Source organism: Argentina silus (assembly GCF_951799395.1).
Source record: "Argentina silus genome assembly, chromosome: 9".
Classification (NCBI taxonomy): domain Eukaryota; kingdom Metazoa; phylum Chordata; class Actinopteri; order Argentiniformes; family Argentinidae; genus Argentina; species Argentina silus.
Genome location: NC_139663.1, coordinates 4,550,960 through 4,572,310, shown reverse-complemented (window position 1 = coordinate 4,572,310; position 21,351 = coordinate 4,550,960). Strand labels below are relative to the sequence as shown.

Below are 21,351 nucleotides of genomic sequence, written 5' to 3'. Positions count from 1 at the left end.
GCGGCCTTTCAGGTTATGTCGATATAGGACTCGTTTTAATGTGGATATAGATACTTTTGTACCTGTTTCCTCCAGCATCTTCACAAGGTCCTTTGCTGTTGTTCTGGGATTTGCACTTTTCGTGCCAAAGTACGTTCATCTCTAGGAGACAGAACACGTCTCCTTCCTGAGCGGTATGACGGCTGCGTGGTCCCATGGTGTTTATACTTGCGTACTACTGTTTGTACGGATGAACGTGGTACCTTCAGGCATTTGGAAATTGGTTCCAAGGATGAACCAGACTTGTGGAGGTCCACAATTCTTTTTTCTGAAGTCTTGGCTGATTTCTTTTGATTTTCCCATGATGTCAAGCAAAGAGGCACTGAGTTTGAAGGTAGGCCTTACAATACATCCACAGGTACACCTCCAATTGACTCAAATGATGTCAATTAGCCTATCAGAAGCTTCTAAAGCCATGACATCATTTTCTGGAATTTTCCAAGCTGTTTAAAGGCACAGTCAACTTACTGTATGTAAACTTCTGACCCACCCCAATTGTGATAGTGATTTATAAGTGAAATAATCTGTCTGTAAACAATTGTTGGAAAAATTACTTCATCATGCACAAAGTAGATGCCAAAACTATAGTTTGTTAAATCTGTGGAGTGGTTAAAAAATGAGTTTTAATGACTTCAACCTAAGTGTATGTAAACTGTGACTTCAAAAGTATGTGTGCCTATATATACACACGAGAGAGAGAGAGGGTGTGAGAGAGATGGAGGGAAAGATAGAGGGCGTGAGAGAGTAGGAGCAGACAGGCACCTGAGCAGGAATGATGTAACCGTTCAGGGGCAATGACTTCATTAGACGCAAAAGGCTTTAACTAAAGAGACTCAGAGTTGGAAGGAACAGAGAGGAGACATTTAAAGATGAACAAACACACGACTTAAAAGGCCAAACACTGCAGAGTGTTCTTCTTCTTCAGCTGAGGGAAGCTGTGTTAATTCCTTTCAGTCAGGGTTGTTTATTCCCTGTCTGCTCCACAAAGAAGTGAGAGAGTGACTCAGCTTTATGCAGTGTGTTTCACTGTGATGGAACATTCTGTTACACTGAGACTCGGGAGCCACAGGACTTCCAGCCCAAATGTTTTCCTATCACCACAGGAGACACCTGAGATTCCTTAAATGACCCCGATGTACCCTTCCATGCACCCGCACACAGTCTTACCTCCTGAAAGAGCTGGGACATCTCACACACCAGACAGGAGTTTGATTGCATCTCGCACTTGTGTCTGTCGGACAGGAAGAAGTCTCGCAGCAGGGGTGTGTGGGTGAGGGCCTGGACGATGCAGTTCATGAAGCATGTGTTGCCCAGGTTTATCAACCCTCGTAAACCTGATGGAGAGAGGGTGAGGAGAAAAAGAAGGAGGGGGGGGGGGGGGAGAGGGACAAGACATGTCAATCTCCAGAGCACTCAAACTGCAGACAGCACTGCTCTCTCGTTGGGTTGACTGGGGCTTAAACCTGGGCCAAACTACTTCCTGAAATCCTAAAAAGAACCAGAGAATGAATGGGTCAACACTAGCCAGGGCCTGGATCTCCGTCCTCCTAAACCAAGGTAAGCACTCCTACAGCAGATTCAAGCTTATGGATCCCAAAGCTTACGGAGCCAGTAGGAAGGATTCTAGCTGAGTGTCAGCATCTTGGGTGAATGGAGGATATGGTCATGGTTGGGGGGTGGAGAAGTGGAGAGTTGCTGGGAGCTGGAGTCCTCAAGGCAGGCCTATGGAACAGGTGAAGACCAGCATGGCACTGGGTATAGTCCAGGCCGCTTGGCCAAGGAGAGCAAGCTCTCAGCCGGAGCTTAAATGCTCCAGACTGGACCTGGTCCATACTCCACACCCATAGGCCCTGAGCAGCTGCTAGGACTCCATAACAGTCTGTTTCATTAGAGGAGAGAGGGTGAAGGAGAGAGAGGGAGAGAGAGAGAGAGAGAGAGAGGAGAGAAGTAGGAAGACTGAAAGTGAAAGACTAATGAGTGAGCACAACGTAAGATAGAGGGAGGGGGATAGAAAGAGAAAGAGTTCAGGGGGTGCGAGAAAGAAAGAAAGAAAGAAAGAAAGAAAAGCCCACCATGGTGTGTACCTGTCATTGAGGGAACAGTGCGTTCTCTCTCTCCAGGGGCAGCCCGCTGCCCCGTCATGTTCATCACTCCAGTTGACCTTTGTTGCCCTACTTAAATGCATGAATAACCCTGGACTATACAGACACCACAGACACTGTCTCTAGCCCTCACACACACACCACACCACACCCATCACACAGATTTTTCTGGTACCGCCCCCCCCCCCCCCCCCCCATGTGTAAGAAAAAAGAAGGGCTTGAAAATTCAAGCCCAACCTGACCCAGGAGAGATCAAAGACAGAGTCTAGAAAATGGCCGTGCCGTTATCCATTGCACACAATAGCAAAACTGCAAGTTTTGTAAGGAGAGAAAGCTACTCGCTGAGGAGTGCAGAGAGAGACTTCCTGAAAACTCACCACAGTTACCATCAACAGCTGTATTTACCGCACCTGCCTGAATGCCTTATTTATTCCCAGAAATGAGCCAGATCTTGCTGTTGTCGCCTGTTCTGTGTGTTTGTAAGCGTTGATGCCAATAGCGCTCTATAAGAAGTCTTCACACAGCAAATTTTGCTATGCTTTCAATTGATCTGATACTCTTGAAAATAACTAAAACATGTAACTGAACAGGTGCTACTGCTGTGCATCTATAGAGCAGAGGTAGGTAGGGAGGGAGGGAGGGAGGGAGAGCAATAGGCAGCTGAGAGTTATCACCACAGCCATGCAAGGTTGTATCCCCCAAAAAATAAAAACACAGCTCTGTCGCAGCAAACCCGAGCCTGGCCCGTCCCGAATGAATCGTCAGAGAATCAGGCCCAGCCCGAGTCGGTCAGGTTCGGGCTGAAATATAAAAACTCTACCCCCCCCCAGCACACACGCACGAAAACTGCTATGCTAGCATGTTAGCACCTAACTTGGCTGTGCAGAAAGAGAAGACTGTCCCATATCCCACCTATGGTGCAGTTTGTAGTGATTTTCCTCCGCTTTGGATTGTGCCGTAGTAATTCCAGCTCCCGCTTCGTAGGTTCCCACGTTGAGTATTTCTCGCCTACACCTGGGCACGGACACACAAATGAGACCTCATTAAGACAACAAATGAACATGAACATGGAAAAATACTGCTGCTAGACAACACAATAGAATACCTTGCAATTTCCAGGCTTTTCTCTGTTCTTCTTTGGCAATCTGTTCCATGTCTTTGTCGTATATGTAGTCTTGACACACAAAACAATATATTCCACCATATAATAAGTCTATCGCTGGAAGGGGGAGACAGAGAGAAAGAATACACACAATAATTAGAAATGGATTTCTCTATGAACCAGAACAACACCTTTAGTTTATTTCACAACTAACCTCATTGGTCTGGCCAGCCTGAAGACAAGGTGTAAATCTCCTGCATTTGTTACTCTACTCAGCTCCTATTGATTTGGGTTTTTGTCTTTTTATCTCACTGCCTTGTATTGAAGAATTAAGCTACCACAGATGGGAGGGGTGGTGTAAAAGGTGTGTAAAAGGTGTGTGTGTGTGTGTGTGTGTGTGTGTGTGTGTATCTGCTGTCTCTCCATCATATTGCCCCTCTGCTCTCTCAACTAGCCTATGTTCTCAAACTCCACGGCAACCCAATACCTGGATCCTGTTGCCGTGACAACCTATTTTTAGCCAAGCAGGACTTTTGCATATGTTGATGCTCCTCACACATTGTGAATGTAGCTGAGAATGACAATGACAAATTGCTTGGTCCACCGACACCAACGCAGAAAATGTGAATGGCGCATCACGTTGGCGAGTGTGGCTGTGTACTCTATTCAAAAGGGGAAAGCACATGAGCGTGCATGTGTGTCGGAAATATTGCATCGATAAAGGCCAGGTCTGGGTGAACATAAAATGCATGAAAGTAACTCACTCTATCTTATTAGTATGGAACTAATGGTAGCCCATAAATTATTATGCCTGTTTTCTTCCACCATATTAAAATCCAGAAGATCAGAGAAGAAATAGAGGAGCATCTGTGGCCAATGGTAACCAGCCTGCAATCACAGAGAGGCGCCTTGTACCGGGTTACCATGGAACCAACGAGAAAATAGAGGTGTGTATTGCTGCACAGTAGGAGTATAAATAAACTTGGCAGATGGAGAGATGGAGCGATGGATGAGAGAAGGGAAGGAATCCAGAGGAATAGCTGGGAGTGAGGATTAATTAGATTATGGGTGCCGCGGCAGAGAGGCAAAGGAAGGCTCCAATGGAAAGCCCTAACCTCATTAACATTGTGAAGTGGTACACTCTGGGGGCCTGGGGGGCCCTATAGGAGAGGCCCTGATAACACTGACAGACAGGGCTCAGTGTGTAGGTGTGTGGGACGTGTCATTCACGCACGTACGCAGCCAACTCCACCTCAAGGGATGCGGGAAGTAAATACCGAAACCGGTGTAGGAAATTAAGTGTACTTAGAGAGAGCTAACAGCTACTGACAGCTTGTGGTACCGTAACCATAGCAACACATGTAAACAAGTGTCCATGGGAAAGCTAAATGACAAGAGCTAACATAGCGGCGTATGGTACGCTAGCTAACAAAACATTAAACATGGGTTATTTAGAATGGATAAAGTGGTGATATCTGTCCAACTTATTGTTCTTACGAACTTTTTTTTGTCTTTCTTTTTTTTAAAACAAATCCCTAGTGTGGAATATGTTACGGGTTCTAACGACACTGTCCCCACTACAAACAAAAACAACTTAAATTGATCATCTTGTCCTTAAAAACTAACAAAATATTGTTAAATTCTCCATTAATTCCTATAAAAGGATTTTTGTCTTCTTGGGTGTTTCAATACGGCGGACAGTGGCTTTAGAACAGCACCGCCTGTCAGCCATATAGGGAATATATGTCTATGACGATCACGCCCCTACAAGAGGATTAGTATTACAACCCTCCTATTGTCTCATCTCTAAACGCTAACCATTCTCACCGGACAAGTCAAAAACCACAGCAATTAGTTTCTTTTACTTATTTAGGGCCATAATTACCATGGAAAGTTCAAGCGGTCTTTCTTGCGGTTCAGGATTTAGAATGTCTATCCCTCCCCACCGCTGTACGAGAGGAATAGAGCGGCTTAAATGGTGACATTTGACTGGCTAAGCGCTCCCAGCAGAATGTTAATGCTGAGATAGGAGGGGTTCAGCTCAATGTCTGCTCTAAGTAGGCTTCTCTCAGTAATGCTGTGATCCCGCTCTCTGGACTGCCACTGGGAAGCTCTGGGGAGCAGTAAGTGTCCACTGTGGTAATGGCCCGATGTTGGATTAAGCCATTTCCACCATCAGCTCGGTCCTGCATAAGTTGCGTCTTGTGACGTGTGTGTGTGTGTGTGTGTGTGTGTGTGTGTCTTACCTAGATTGTGTCGTTTGTTTTTGGCGTGCTCGTGGATGTGTTTCTTGGTGAAGCAGCCGAAGAAGACGCAGTAGAGGCAGGAGTGGAGCCGGTTCAGGTGGGCGCCGCACATGTGACAGATACACGACTTGGCCTGGAGGGGGCGACAGAGGGGGAAGGGAGGGAGAGAGGGGGGGGAGAAGGGAGAGTCAGAAAAGAGGGAAAGTGCCAAGACACCCCCCCCCCCCCCCCCTGAGAGAAGCAGAGGACCGAACAGAGAGAGACGGGTGTGTTCAGGACTGATCTCCCTGCTGGGTTGGACAAGCCCATTTTCTACAGTTGAAAGGGCTGGTCTCTAGTACCATTAATATTGATGCGGCAGGCAGAGCGCTGGCTGGGCCCTTTGACAAACCCCATGTGGTAGGAAATATAACAGCAGATTCTGCTTTTACACCCGACACACACCATGTCCATGATTGGATTTCATGCATGGCGGGACCACCAGGGAGGGAGTGTGTCTCTGACACACACTGACAGCAGCTGGAGTGTGTGTGTGTGTGTGTGTGTGTGTGTGTGCGCGCGCGCACGCGTTTGGCTTGAATGCAACGCTCAGAGGTGACCGAGGGATTTACACAACCATTAGAATGCCTCTCGTCTTTAGCAAAGCTGCTAAAATGAGCTCTGCGTGGCCCCCGGGCCGCGGGATGAGAAGAACGTGGTGTGTGTGAAGCAGCGGCTCATCCAGAAAACCAATGACAGAGAGAGAGAGAGAGAGAGGGAGAGATGGAGAGAGGGAGAGATGGAGCGAGAGAGAGAGAGAGATGGAGCGAGAGAGAGAGAGAGAGATGGAGCGAGAGAGAGAGAGATGGAGAGAGAGAGAGATGGAGCGAGTCTGGATTTGTGTCGTGATGTCGGAATAGAGAGAGAGTGGAGAGCAGAGAGGCTGCTGCTGTATATGAACAGCCAGGACAGAATGTGAGCTTTTCTTTGGCAGCAGAGAGACAATGAGCGTGTGAGGGAGTGAGAGGAGAGAAGCAGTGGGAGTGAGAGAAAGGAGAGAGGCGGCAGACAGACGTGGGGAGACATCTCAAAGGAAGAACAAGGGTCACAGCTAACATTCCTGGAGAAGAATGTGATATGGCTGCTGTGTGTGTGTGTGTGTGTGTGTGTGTGTGTGTACTATGAGCGAGCAGAGGATACAAAGGGAAAAATAGACATACACTGCAGAGCGTTATCGTGCTATGTTTCTACAGCTCCACGGTACGTACACACACGCACGCCCGAAAGGCTCTCGGCTAATGAAAGCAGAGCCGCAGTGGAACAGCCTAGTAGGTCTTCTGCTGTGACGGCCTATAGCGGTAATCACTGAGGAGCCTGGGAGGCAGCAGGCTGCTCTGATGACTGAGGCTTGGTGTGGACGGAGGAACGACCGCAGAGGGTTTTCCTCAGTAGCCTCTGCTGGAACAGGCACAAAGGTCTGGTAGAACAAAACAAACCTATCTGGACAGTTGGACATATGGATGAGCTGTGTGTTTGTTGTCATGTTGTCGCCTGATAGGCACACTGGCATACTAGCTCGACAAGGGAGGGGTGAGAGGGGTTTCTACAGGGCCCTATAAGTGGAAAACACAGACGGAATCACGGAATTGAGACATAAAAGCAGAGTTAGGCAATATGGGAATTTGAATTAATTTGCTCCATGGTAATTATGTTTTATGAAGAATACACAGTCACTTTGGGATGTTGCTGGGTGGAATAGCATCACAAGTGTGTGTATACGTATACGTGCGTGCGTTGTACACCAACTGCAGAGCTGACTGTATGTGTGTCGCTAGCAATGCATTCATTTGTAGAAGCTATTCCTCCATCTATTCTTCTAGAAGCACTAGAATTTAAATAATATACATAGTATACTTTTGTCATTTTAATGATTCCGAGTGTCAGTTTGAGTTTAAAAAACAGGAACATTTTGTATCTGAATCTGAAAAAAAATAAAAAAAATAAAAAAAAGATTTTATAGAGTCTGTATCTTTATGCCTGCAAGGGCACCAGAGAATAAGTAAATGGATGAGTGGAATGGATTGAGGGAGAGCAGAGATATAGAACTCTAATCAAAGCCCATCAGGATACAGGCTCGTCACCATGACTCACCCACTGGGCAGAGAGAGAAAGAGATGGAGAGAGTGTAATGGAGGAAGAGACACATTCTGTGGAATAGAAAGCTCCATCTGTGCGCGCACACACACACACACACACACACACACACACACACACACACACACACACACACACACACACACACACTTCTTAAGTTACTTATGAACTGAACCACCCTGCACTGCCAACACAGCTGACATCAAAACTAAAGCTCAAGAACTGCTGATATACCTTCTCACAAAAGGGTAGGCATCTGGTGAACGAGAACACAATAGAAAACCTGACACCATTCTGACAACATTGAGACCTATTGTAGAGAGCCAAAAAAAAAGAGTTTCACCCTCTCAATTTCACTACTTCCTCAGTATATGACACACGGTGTTATGAGTGGTTAGAGGGGGAGCAGAAGGAAACACTCACTCTGAGTCATGGGTCGTGTTCTCACAGAATTCACAGCAACAGGCCTCAGATACAAATCCACAGAGATATCCCACTGCCAAAGCGGTAGTGAGAATTGTGTTTCTCCAGCTATTACTTAGGTACGACTAAAGGTAGGCCGAGCATCCCACCTGGCTATGGAACACCCTGCTCCCAAGCCACAGGACAGTGAAATGCAGTAGCAGCTGTTGTGACCAGCAGGGGGAGTGCCGGGAGAGAAGAGACACACACACACACACACACACACCACAGCTAATGCTGAGTAGACAAATACACACAGTCTGACACACACACACACACGTAGTCCCACTACACATACAGACAGACAGACGGAGTCCCACACAGACAGTAACATACACATAGACTGTCCCACACAGACAGACGGACAGTCCCCTACACAGGGCAGTGTTTTGGCTAGGCCTTAAAGTCCTGGGTGGATTGTGATGACAGTGCAGGATAGCGGACATTCTGGGCTGCGCACACTAAGCTCTGTTTTCATTCTGTCTGGCCTGGGCCCGGGTCGGAGTGGGCAGGGCTTCTCCCGGCAGGATGAATGGGATCTGATAGAGAGAGAGAGAGAGAGAGAGAGAGACAGACAACAGGACACACTGCTCTGACAGGACAGACAGCAGCACAATCTGACTGGGGCCTAACTGATAATGGGCCTAAATACAGGCAGCAGCACACACTCTATGTGCAAGACCGATGGTTATTGTGGGGAAAAAGGCGATAGAGAGAGAGAGCAATTATCACCCAGGATGTGTTGAGGAGCTTTGAGATACAGACAGACAGACAGGATAGACAGAGACAAGAATTGTAGGAAATGGCAATCAGTACAGCAGCGTAGTGGAGAGAGGTGGGCAGGGCCGGGCTGAGGAGAGGAGAGGAGAGGAGAGGCCTACAGCTGCAGTACCTCCCTCCATTAGCCCTCTCTAACTCAGAGCTCTTGTTTGTCTGAAGAGACGCCGCTGTTGATCCGAGTCCCCCTCCTCTCCTCCTGCATTGCACCAAGGCTCCAGTCAAAAAAACACGAGGGCCTGCCAAGCAAATGCTGCACCCACACCCACACCCCACCCTCTCCCTGGGTATAAAACCTCATCCTCATCCCCCCCCCCCACCCCCACCTCTCCTCTGTTCCCAGGGCACCCCTATTACTCTGTGTCAGCACTCCCCTCTCCCCGGGCTGTTAATGTCCTATTAGATCAGTTATTGATCAGTCGTTGGCTCAGATGACTGGAACAAGTGTTGTTACAGGTAGGCGAGGCTGAATCTCCCCCTTGCCTGCTGCATCTCCATCGGTTTGCCTCAGTCAGTCAGGGAGAGGCAGGCAGGCAGGCAGGCAGCTCTGCAGGGTTCCCTCCCTCCCTCCCTCATCCGCCCCAATCCCCATACTCAGTCAATGGAACCCAGACATACGGAGACAGCACCGGGGAGGGTGATGGAGAGTCCTGGAGAAGCATTAGCAGGAGTATAGGTATCCAGTATTGCTACAAAGTGAGGATCAGGTAGCATTACATGCTGCGTTGGCTCAGAGAGAGAGAGAGAAAATGGGCTACACACACACACACAGACACACACACACACACACACACACACACAGACACACACACACAGACAGAGACGCTGATTATTATTTCCTGCATGTGTGTGAGACCCTATAAAGTCATTCTGATGTCATAATGACCCAGGCTCAGTATATAAGACATGTATCTGGTCTGGATAGGATTCTCATGTTGGTGCTCTGTCAGCCACAGTCTGGGTCCATCCAGACACAGAGGCTCCAGCTGAGAAGTGACACAATTGTGGTCCACGGAGAGCCAGTGGCAATGTTCCTAACATTGTTTTCATATCTCTGCATTCCCTCATCAAGATTACAAGGCCAATGGACTCGTGTTCATCCTGCATCAGTACATTCGGGAACACAGTTGTGTCCCAGAGTGGGGATCCTAGGGAGAGGAGAGTAATAGTGATGTGGACAGAGGCCTGACTCCACTGAGCACGCTCCAGCTGCTGCTCACACAGCCACAGAAGAGTAACAGCAGCAGACCTCTGCTATGTGAGACCAGTGACTCACTACACACACACACGCACACACGCACACACACACACACACACACACACGCCTGTCCTTTCCTGTTCTATATTTAATAGCGGCGTGGCAAGGCTGGGGGGAGGAGGAGGTTGGGGGGCAAGGAGGGGGCTGCTGATGGTGATGCTCTAGTGCTATTGCTGACTTAACCCCAGGGCACGGAGCTCGGCTGGATGACGTACCCCCTCTCTCCCCCCACCCCGCCTCCTCCCTCTCCCCATGACTAACGCTTGGCTTGTCAGCCTTAGCTTCGCCGAGCAGCACGAGACACAGCAGCAGCAGCAGCAGCAGCACGGCTAAGAGACGGCTCTCTCCGTCCCTCCCTGCACTACCGTCCTTCTATCCCCACTGCTCAAACCCACCACTTCCAGACCCGCAGATACACTTCACACTTTACAGCCTACAACCAGGGGCCTTCCAGACAGGCTACCATACACAGCCTAGATGCTGTATTGCCACACCAAGGCAGCAAACAGACAGGCAGGCAGGCAGGCGGACGGACGGGCGCACACACACACACACACGCCTAAAGCTAGAGGCCCCATACAGGCGTAACACACAGCACAAGGCTTCACCCTACCTCCTCCCCGGGCAGCAGGGGGAGATGAGTGAGCAACACGGCCCCATACCGTCACAAACACTAACAGGAGATACGGTTGGCCTTATAGGCCCCAGGCAGAGCCAGGCTTATTCCAGGAGAGGGAGGGAGATATGAAAGGGAATAGTGTGAGTGGAGTGTATATCTGCATCACCCGGTACAAGCATCATGATTAAAAGGTGGTAGTGGATGCGACTGTGAAGTTAACACGATGTATAAGTAGTTAAGAAAAAAGGTCTGTGTGTGTGTGTGTGTATAAGCATGATGAAGGGTGTAGCTTATATGATGTCTGTAAAAAACAAGAAAATGTTTGATCATGGTGTGTGTGCTGGTGTGTGTGTGTGTGTGGGGGGGGGGGGGGGGTGCTATGCTTCTGTGTAGCTTGCCTTAGAGTCATCTCATTAAAGGGGAGTCATGTTGTGTTCTAGGCTACAGAGATCAGAAGGCAGAGCCGGGGAGAGGCATCTCTCTACAGGAAGAAATACACCTACACACTTACTGAGAGATGTAGGTTGTGCAATGCTCTGCTCAAACCCTCACAAGGAGACACATATTGGGCCGTGGAATGACACATAAAATACCATTGGCTAGCTAACCAACATTACGACAACAAGGCTTTCTGAAACACTCCCCCCCACACACACAGACAGACACACACACACACACCTAGAGTACTGCTTTGCTAGCTTGTCAGAAATAGGAGCAGGCGCGGGCCCATCACACCAAACCTACATTTATGTTGTTGTTTGTCCAACCAAGGCTGCACAAACACAAAACAACTAAACTTCCAGAGAGACTGTGTGTGTGTGTGTGTGTGTGTGTGTGTGTGTGTGTGTGCAGATGGTGAACAGCTCATGCCACATGAACAAAGACAGAGCTGCATGGTCATCTGTCAAGCCTCCGAGCTACCAGATGCCCACAAAGAATCGCTCACCCTGCACAGACAGTGATCTTATGACTCAGACTCCCAGGAGCAATGTAAGTGGTTCCTTCCGGGCAAAACCACCAAGCCAATCGGAGCACACAACCTCCCCAGGAGAATCTGCATGGCACCAATTATGAGGCAGAGCTCAAAACATGACAATATCCCAACCAATTATCTCCAAGAAAATCTATAAGCGCTATCCATGGACCAGTAGCTCGGAGGGACTATTATGACACTAAATTGCTTTTAAAAGTGATAGTGTGGTGAAGTCACAAACTAATGATCACAAACCTCCTCTAATTCACAAAGGAAGAAAAACACCTCTAATAAAAGGCCCTAAGAGGCTGTCAGCAGGCTCCAGAGATGAACAATAGAGAGTAATTGAGTGTCCACACTCAAAGTGATGGATGGGGCCTGGTTTTTGGGCCGCCCTGCCCCCGGTGAGTGATTGACAGGCCATTAGCCAGATGGTGGCGCTGGCTAGGGGTTCAGAGAGTCAGCCCATTGGCTGAGTGGGCTTCTCCCAGCATGCCTTGCAGTAGTGATGGCTGAACAGGGTCTTGTGGACAGATGCATGGCCCCGCCTCTGGTCGGCAAAGCCACTACAGGAGGGCAGTGGCTCACAGAGGGAGAGAGGGAGAGAGAGAGGGGGAGAGAGAGAGAGAGAGAGAGAGAGAGGACAGTATGGTCGAGGGGCTGAGCTCATCGCCGTGCCACACACACACACACACACACTTAATCCTAACACCCCACAGCACACACAGACCTAATCTTCAACAGAACAAAACCCTAAACCATCCGCCCCATACAAAAAGCACACTAAGTATGTTCACACAAAAGCACATGCCCGCACACAGCTGCAACCCAAAAAAAAACTAAGCTGTTGTCCTCTCAACCTTGTCCATGCATTTTTCATGAGGCCTCCCCTCTGTTGTTGCCCTAAATCCAAGTTTACCAGTCTGCTTAAAAAGGCTCAAACTGTGCTTGCCCATCCTCTTTCTCCCAACTCATATGCTGGTGTCAATATCTTATCTACTTTACCAGTGGTGCCCTCTTATAATTGAGTATAGCTCACGCATGGGCAAAGACAAAGCCCTGGGCGGTGGCCAAATAGCCCTTTCCCAAATGTCTCCTCTCGTTTGCCGTCGCTGACCTGAAAAGACAGGGCAGCTTAAAGCAATAGGCTACGGGAGAAACCCTTACCAAAATACCATCTTCCAAGTACAATCAGAGTCCGTCATAATTTCACCTATAGTCCCACGCCCAGGGTTGTTTCTGGTCCTGAAGAATGAGAAGAGGGCAAGAGGTAGCAGTATGGCCAGGGAATGAGGATTGGATTTGGGGGGGGACAGGGACAAGGACAGGTTAGGAACACCTAGGCTAAAGGGACAGAATGAGGGGTTGACTGACTGGGGGGGGACGGGGCTAGAAGAAGGGCTGGGCGATGTAGGCTTTATTCCCTTTGTTTGGCCTGAGGCACCCAGCCGCAGTCATGCTGACAGACACAGACACCCACATCAGACAGCTCCTCTGCTAGGCCTAGGAGAAAGAGAGGGAGGGGAGGGGAAAGACTTGGGCAGGGGCCAGGAACCAAAGCCTGTCAGATCACACAGCCCACTGACAATCTGCTTGGACTCAGTTGGGGTGATACGGAGGAGGGGGTGGTGGTGGAGGAGCCAGGAAAGGGAAGAGGGGAAGCAGGGAAAGAGAGGAGTGGGAAAGAGAGAGAATGGGAGGGGGTGAGGACTGAGAAAGGGCAGGGTCTAAAGGATAAAGGATGGATCCTCCTGATGTTTCAATGGCATGCAGATAAGGGCCTGTGATGTCATGGGGGGGGGGGGGGTCTTATGAGAGTAGTGGGATCAGCTGCTCTATGTAGGGTTGCGTAGGGGGTATGTAGGGAGGGGAAGAGAGAAGAAATGAATGCCAGGGCAGATGGAATGAAAAAAAGGGATAGCAGTGGCCGGACAGGAAACCAATGAGACATCCTCGATTCACCCTCTGCGAACATCCGCCCCAATTCTCTAGCCAGCCACCATTTCCCCTCTCGTTCTTTGTATTCTCCTTCATCAAAGGAGTACGAGTGGGTTGTGTGAAGGGGGGGGGAATAGAAACTGTTCCTCTGATCATGCAGGATGATTTATCAAATAAAAAAAATAAAAGAACTCTTCGTCAGGCTCAGGCGCGCTCTCGTCGTGACCCGTTCTCGGGAAATCAAAGCAGCTCTGACTTCTTAAAAGCCGTCAAGGCTGTGAAACACTGTCATTTCCCTCCTTATTTAATCTACAGCAATTTCCATTCATCTGAGGATAATGACTAAGGGTTAGCATGGTAGAGTCCTACAGAGGAGTAGGTTTCAGCAGCACCACTCTCCTGGTAAATATCACAGAGAACTAGGCCCTCGACTAAGGAGAGTCCAGAGAGATAAATGGGGGAGCACACAGCATAAATAACCATGCCCTTCATGAATATTCAGTCGCATCTCTCCACCTTCTTACCCATTCATAAACTATGAATTATGAATAGGTTGTGGGGACGCAAACTGCCAGGAACCTCTGAAACAGGGGCAGGCTTCCACGCTACGCCTGCTCTCCGAGCTTCTTCTTCATGTACTTTACGAGGGGACTGTTTTAAGTGGTACTGCCAGATCCCAGAGCCAAAGTCGGATGCATTGCCATCTGGCAGAAGATGAACTTAAATGAAGAAAAGTCGTTAGGGCGGTCAAAACACACGCAGGAATACAGGGTTAGAGAAAGGTATGAAGTGGACAGGGGGGAAGTAGACACTGGATAATACTTCCTACTCCGCAACTCTCACAGTAGAAACGCTTTACAACTTCCAACAATTGCGTAGCGCAAGGGAATCACTCAGACATATTAGGCCAGTGTTGAACGTTCATTAGTAAAGCCAAGGACGGAAGTGCTCAATCTATTTGTTTTTCCCCCCCTCGGTCTTCCTTAATGGCCTATCTTTTATGCATCGCTCAATTTGCTTTAATTGTTCTGTCCACAGGGCATAAAGCCTGTTTCTGTGCCACCATGTAAATGGCACTGGGGGGGGATCTAAGAAAAAAAGACAATGACTGTGTGTTCAGAAAGGACATCATAGGGTCAAGACAGGGTAGGACACTGCTTATACTGTAGACAGCACTTAACACAAGGGGGCCTAAAGGCTCAACCACATTGCTCCAATCGCCACGTTAGAACGAGGAATCAACGTGTCAAGAGTGCTGCTGTGTCAAACTTTGTGATACAGACAATTTGCGACGGCAAACCTCGATAGAGGGCGACGGGAGAAATGAAATGTGGAATGCGCCAAGCCGCGTTGTCATGACAACAAACAAACTCAAATGAACCATCGTCGTAGCGTTCACTTCGTCAGCTGGGAGATTGGGCCTGGATGCAGAGCAGGTGACAGATTTTTCCACCAATGCTCCCATGTATCGACTGGGAATAGATTTTTAGCTGGAGGCAGTGAGGATGACAGCTCACTGGGTGGGTGTTTGTTGAGGACTGGGGGGGGGGGGGGGGAGAGAGAGAGAAAAAGAAAGAGAGAGAAAAAAAGAAAGAGAGAGAGAGAGATTTGCCAAAACAGTAGCAGACAAAAGAGCACCTTCCCATTCCTGCTGCCGTGGAAGAAAGTCCTGCACTGTCCCTGCGTGTGTATGTCTACTACGTGTTTGTGTCAGTTGTCTAATCCCTCTCAAGGCCAAAAAAATAAAGATAAGGATCCAGTGAACTGGAGTGGATTCCTTCCTCAGTGACGGTTCTTCTTTCATCTGCCTGTGTCAACATTGACACAACACACATATCTACCCAAACAATCATTCACACGGCAGAGGCTGATGTAGCCGTTGTAACGCTCAAGGTGACTATTCTAATAAGATGTGCTCAAGATATAAGTGCACCATTTCAATAGCGTGAAGAGAGGAAAAACATCGTAGCTACAGCTCAGGGGAGGCTGGCGGAGGTAGAAATCAGGACGTGCTCATTGTAATGCATGGAATGGAGCCTGTCCTCCTATTTCTACCTCCACCAGCCTCCCCTGCTATAGATACGGCCTACGCATAGTGTGTGTGTGTGTGTGTTAGGGCAGAGGTGTGAAAGTGAATCAATGCAGGGTGGGCGGAAAACCACAGTCGTCTCTGACAGGCGAGCGGTGCACCTGAGCAGAGCGAGTCAGAGAGCGTTCTCTCCTCCTGCCCTCCGTCTCTGCTTCTGCATCAGTAATCCCACCCATCCACCTGCCCTGCCAGGGGGGGGCACCGTGTCGGGCACAGCGGCAAGCCAGATGCGCCGCGAACAGGTGTAGGACAGCTGTTTAACAAAAGCAAAAGCCATCCCAGACACTAGCCCTGAGCTACAGCTACGGCACCTGCGAAAAAAAGTGACAAGAGATAAGTACGCCCCTTCAAACACCATTAGGGTTATCGTTTGTCACTGCGAACAGAAGCCATGTAGCTGTATGCTTGCTATGCTTAAAGAAAATAAAACATCTTCGGGGACAAAAACGCTATCGGACTGAGAAAAAACACCACTGATATGCATGTGCAGCGGTCTCTACTCTTCCAGAGGAGAGCTAGTCTAAGGGATAAGCACTTGGCTGATTCTATGCCTCAGGGCTTGGTGTTCATGCAGTGTGTCATAAGCTAGGTGAGAAGAGCAGAGGGGCCAAGGACACTGTTGGCTGACAGGGCAGGCAGAAATATCTCTCAGCGTATTGCTGGTCCAGTGCACCTCACGTATCAGCGCGGTAAAGCCATGCAAAACTTGACTCGTAAAAGTACCGCATTTGGATGTTACTGCTGCTAGATCAATGATTGACACGGTCAAATAGAGCATCTCAAACCGAGGGTGAGCACGGAGATATGCATATCTGCCACGGACAGTGAACGGTAATACCGCCCATCATTTTCACAAAGGCAAATTCAATTCCTCTATAGGCGCACTCAGGCTCCATCCCATTTCTCCACCATTCCTCTTAGGGGTGCACTTTCTCACATGGATATACATGGGAAGGGATTAGCAGAGCCCATTCGTGACCTATTCTTTTCAATCCTTTGTGGGGAATGGTGGCAGAATGGGATGCAGCATTCAACATACATCGACACCTTCTCAACTGATATTCGGAACCCCTCTTGGATGAGTAGGGTCATAGTGACGGAGAGACCTAGAGCAAGGAGGCCTGCCAATTGTGTCATATAAAACAACAAGCATCCTCACTGGGTCAAATCAAAACAGACACTGGGGGGGATCCTAATGTGGAAGTAGAACTAAGGCAGATGGTGTCTGAGTGGTCTCATTCTATCCGGTTGCGGATGCCTTCAACCGGGCCGAAGCTATGTCTAGTCTTGTATCCTCTTCTGCAAGGACAGCTGACTGTTCTTGGAGAGTGAGTTTGGTTATGATTATAGAATTCCTCATGAGATTACATAATAATTAAGACTAACTTCAGGCTCCCTTCACAATCCCAAGGACACGGATGTCATGTCAATTTGACCTCGCTTCTTTTACATTATCTAGTTCTTAGTCAGACTGGCTGGCGGGTGTGTGCGGGGGCGGGTGCGCACACGCGCGCGCGCACACACACACAGTTCTTAACTGGGCAGGATATTTCCTCTCTATAGCAATAAAAAAGTGTTGGGAAAGAGTTGAGAGACTGAGAAATTGAGAAATTGAGCTGAGGGGATCCATAAGAACACCAAAAGGCCTAGAGTATAACTGGGCAGGTATCCAGGCGGTGAGCGGTTGAAAACATCCTTACAGTAAAGGGGAAGTCCTAGCAATAAAAACTGCATGCTGGTTTGAAGATATTAAGCTTCTGCATGCTGAGGCAGGAAAATGTGGGAGAATTTAACCTTGGGCAAATTGTCCTTATTCAAGTTACAACCAAGGGACCATCAAACCCTCATCTCATACAGATGAATTTGCCTACCTTTGATGCTTTGTTCTGTCTGCATAACAGGCTACATAGTTCCGGGAATCATGACGCTAAACAAAACTGTAGTGTTTGGCTGGGCTGAGTGCAGAAACAGTGAGGCTTTCAAAACTGTACACAGCACAGAGGGGACTTGTGACAATGAACCTGAATTCCTGTAACTGGCTGCACAATAACACAAGAAAGGAGCTGTGTCCCTGATTCATCTGGGCAAACTCAGTGGTGGGTGCCAAAAGCTAATAGCCTCATACTCGCACTCAGAGAGAGGAGGAGAGCGAGAGCGAGCTGAGTCAGTGGGCATCAAAACAGCACAATATACGCACAGCCACCTCGCTGGTGTAGAGGAGCCCACTGCACCAAGTCTAGTCTACATTACTCATTACCTGCCTTGAGTAGATGGGATTTAGCTTAGCCCCTAGGTTTGAGACACAGAGACAGGAAAGATCTGCTGCATTTTGGGATGAGCAGGTCCTATGTGCTGTATTCCATTTCAGGGTCTGGCTCCCAGGCTTGCTGAGCTGCTGCAGCCCTGGCCTGCCGGTTACCTCGGGGAGTGCTGCTCCGTGCTGTGCAGTGTGCACACAGCAGGCTTCAGAGGAAGCCCTGGTTAATTACTTTCAAAAAAGAGAACTCTGTGACTGTGGGGTGAAAAGCAAAGTTAATCATGATGATGTACAGGAGAGGGAGAGCGGGGCGCTGTGTTAACAGCCAGGCCTAGTGACTGCAGCGCTGTACAAACAAAGGGTCATCGACCATCCAGCTTGAGCTGTTTGCTTTAACGAGCCTGTCTCTGCCATGATCGCACTCACAATAGTCAATGCAGTTGAGCTATAGCTTTAGCCCAGCAAGTGCTGCCATACTACTTGCTATCCATTACCCCCACCCACCCAGGTGCGTATATTTTATGATGCATCAATCTAACTATGGCATAGACTAGGACCAAATAATGCTTGTTAGAAAACATTGGATAATCAAAACAATCAATGTCATGGCACTATGTGGGAAAATAAAAGGGGAAAGCAAGCCAGCGTTTGGTGGACTCTGTCCTCTACGAATGTCAATGCAAGGAGAAAGGGGGTGTTTGTTTCAACTCACCAATGCTGTCCATCCCGCATCATGCTGAAGCACCTATTTCATCAACAACGAAATAAAAATGTATGACACATGTAAGATGTGCTGGGATTGCCACTGAAAAACAAATCATAATCAGCTATGATATATGAGTACACAAGCAATCATTGCAAACCATACATTGGGATGTTTTCAAAGCAAATCCTATCTGAGAAAGCTTGCAAGAAATGTTGAATGATAAGTCGCGGCTACTAGTGCTACATCATTGACTAGTTTAGGAACAATTTGAGACATAATGAAAATGAGGTGACTGTAAAGCTAGCCATGGGATGGTGTAATTTTCGCGTGGGTGGGGAGTAGATGGTGGAACAAAATAGTAAAGTGTGCGGGGTTACCTGCATTCACAGAGACTATCGAGTGAATTAGAAGGGTGGGGATGGGGTGCATGTCTCACTGAACAACGTAGAGTGATGAGGGGCTCGAGGGTGGAGTGTGTGTGACAATGACTGGATTTGATAAAGCAGCCAACCATTCACGAGTTTCGAAATACATATGTGTTTATTATAGGACGGCGTGTGCTACAATAGCAAGCAGAAGAATGTAACGGTTACTCTCATTAGGTGCTAGCTTGCAAGCAGGACTCAGTAGGATAGGTGTCGTATTAAAAGATATGATGATGATGTTGGCCCAACAACTGGATCGGTCAAATTGGTCAAGATGAGATCGTGGGTGTAGCTAAATCAAAGCAAACGTTAGGTTAGATCTGGAAAGCGATTGCTGCAAGTGCTAACTATGAATCTATCAATCTAGCTAGCTATATTATGTAACATGTTTGGCCAACGTGGTTATCGAGGTTTATTCTCCACTATAGGTATCTCGCTAGTTTGACTGACTGACTGTCCTATGTACTTGCTGGCTGGCGTTTGTTTGTATGAGCTAGCAAGCTAGTTCAAGCTAACAACTGGAACTGGCTAACTAGCTAGCTATACTGAAACTCCTAGGGCATCACTGACTCAGAAGATCAGAGTTGTGGGGCAGATTGAACGCTCCATAGCTATAATTACGTCTACAGAATGACTGACAGAAAGTAGCTAACGAGCTAGCTAATCCAGCGCTGCGCAATTGTGGCTCGTGCCTTGTTGTTGATCCTCCAGAGCCAGTCAGAGCAGCTTGCTGCACACCCCATGCACAGGGCAAACAAGCACAGATCAGCTAGCTAGTCTCATTCATGGTTGAAACATTAATTTAGCGCAATGTGTCTGCATTGAACCAGACCCATGCCGTGCAGCTACGTGGGTGAATGTAGGAGTGCTTCAAACTGTGTAGGGCATCACAAGCGCCTCTGTCTGTGTGTGCAAATATTCCATTTTTGCTTCACAGTTTTGGCATTCCTGTGTTTTACCTTTCGTCTCCTGGTTTCAGCAGTCCCGCTCCAAACAAAGCATTGGTATATGACTCGTAGATTTTGTTTCCAATTGTCCACTTTATAACCGTTCACATGGGGGCACCCGGCCGGACTCATGACAGAAACAACATTCAATTTAGTTTTTTAGATGATGAAACGTGTCCTGGGGAATTAGCAAGCTAGCGCAGCTAGCTGTCCAGAAATGGTTTCCGCTTGGAAATGGGACAGCCGAGACAATATCCAAAATACGATTCGGACATCTGACAAATGCGTCCTCTGTATACTTGTAATTTATTAAAATCGCTCTCTGTCTTCACAAATTATATTCCCGTCTGTGTCTGACAGTTGCCTTTATTCTCAACCACTTCCACTCTCACGACTATTTTTTTAATGGTAGGTTGTGCTAATTTCAACAGCACACCGCAAGCTTCACCAAGCCCGCCCAAAGCAAAACATGATTTGCTAACACAAAGAAATGTCGTCACATGTTAGCTGGAAAGGACGCTATTTCCCGTTTAAGTCGCGCCCCTTTGCAGCGAGAATATCATTTTAATTGGTACAACGACGTGTCTCTTCAATTAGTAGGCGTTCTCAGCCGTCTAAAACAACCAATTGGCTACATTGAAATACAGCCTGTGTCGCTCACTGGTTGTTTCAATCAAATTTTTATTTGATTGACATAACATGTTCCGCCCTCAAAGTGATCCACTACCAGTCAGACCTATTGGCCAGTCTAGTGAATGAGTGAGTGGTAGTAGTTGTAGCGGAGTCCTCCTTCAATACAGCGGGTATAAGAAATGAGGTGTGCTGCTAAAGGGAAAAATGGTCCGAAATTATTCGTCTGTTCCCATAACAGAATTGTAATGTGTGCGTTTGTCCAAGGTCCAAAGCTCAAGGATCGGGAAAAATATGTAGTATTGTTGTTTTACAATTAGAGGTTGACATCTAGTGGTTAGATTTTATATTGCTCTCAAATTATTCTAGCTTTAATTGAACACTATTCTGATGTGCCATACAATGAAAATCTAACTTTATGATGATTAATTTACTTATTTTTAAACCAGTTTCTCTTTCATCCAACACCAGGTTAATATTACTTTATAATTAGTACTTCCTCAAGCCCCCTGTTAAACATCAAGTCTAGATACCTCAACCACCTCAGTTAACCATCTCTTTACCACAATTTAAGCTTCTTGACTTCTGCTGAAAAGGTTCTACACCTGTGTCATCTAAATACATGATGTGCTTGCAGCACCCTGATGT

The 21,351-nt window shown here is 47.8% G+C and overlaps 1 protein-coding gene across 2 annotated transcripts in view; it reads right to left on the bottom strand.

Annotated features, from left to right (window-relative positions):
- Positions 1-20,474, bottom strand: part of LOC310809070 (ubiquitin carboxyl-terminal hydrolase 22-like) — a 31,702-nt gene extending 11,228 nt beyond the window's left edge. Inside the window, exons 1-6 of one of the 2 annotated variants that reach the window (XM_083676209.1) lie at positions 20,086-20,474; positions 18,708-18,740; positions 5,490-5,622; positions 3,247-3,360; positions 3,054-3,155; positions 1,207-1,373 (exon numbers count right to left, since the gene is read on the bottom strand). In XM_083676209.1, the coding sequence (XP_083532335.1) occupies positions 1,207-1,373; positions 3,054-3,155; positions 3,247-3,360; positions 5,490-5,622; positions 18,708-18,740; positions 20,086-20,205 (669 nt within the window). In that variant the 5' untranslated portion in view covers positions 20,206-20,474. The remainder of the gene's footprint in view (positions 1-1,206; positions 1,374-3,053; positions 3,156-3,246; positions 3,361-5,489; positions 5,623-18,707; positions 18,741-20,085) is intronic. The other variant, XM_083676210.1, reaches the window with a different exon arrangement.
- Between the last annotated feature and the right edge of the window lie 877 nt (positions 20,475-21,351).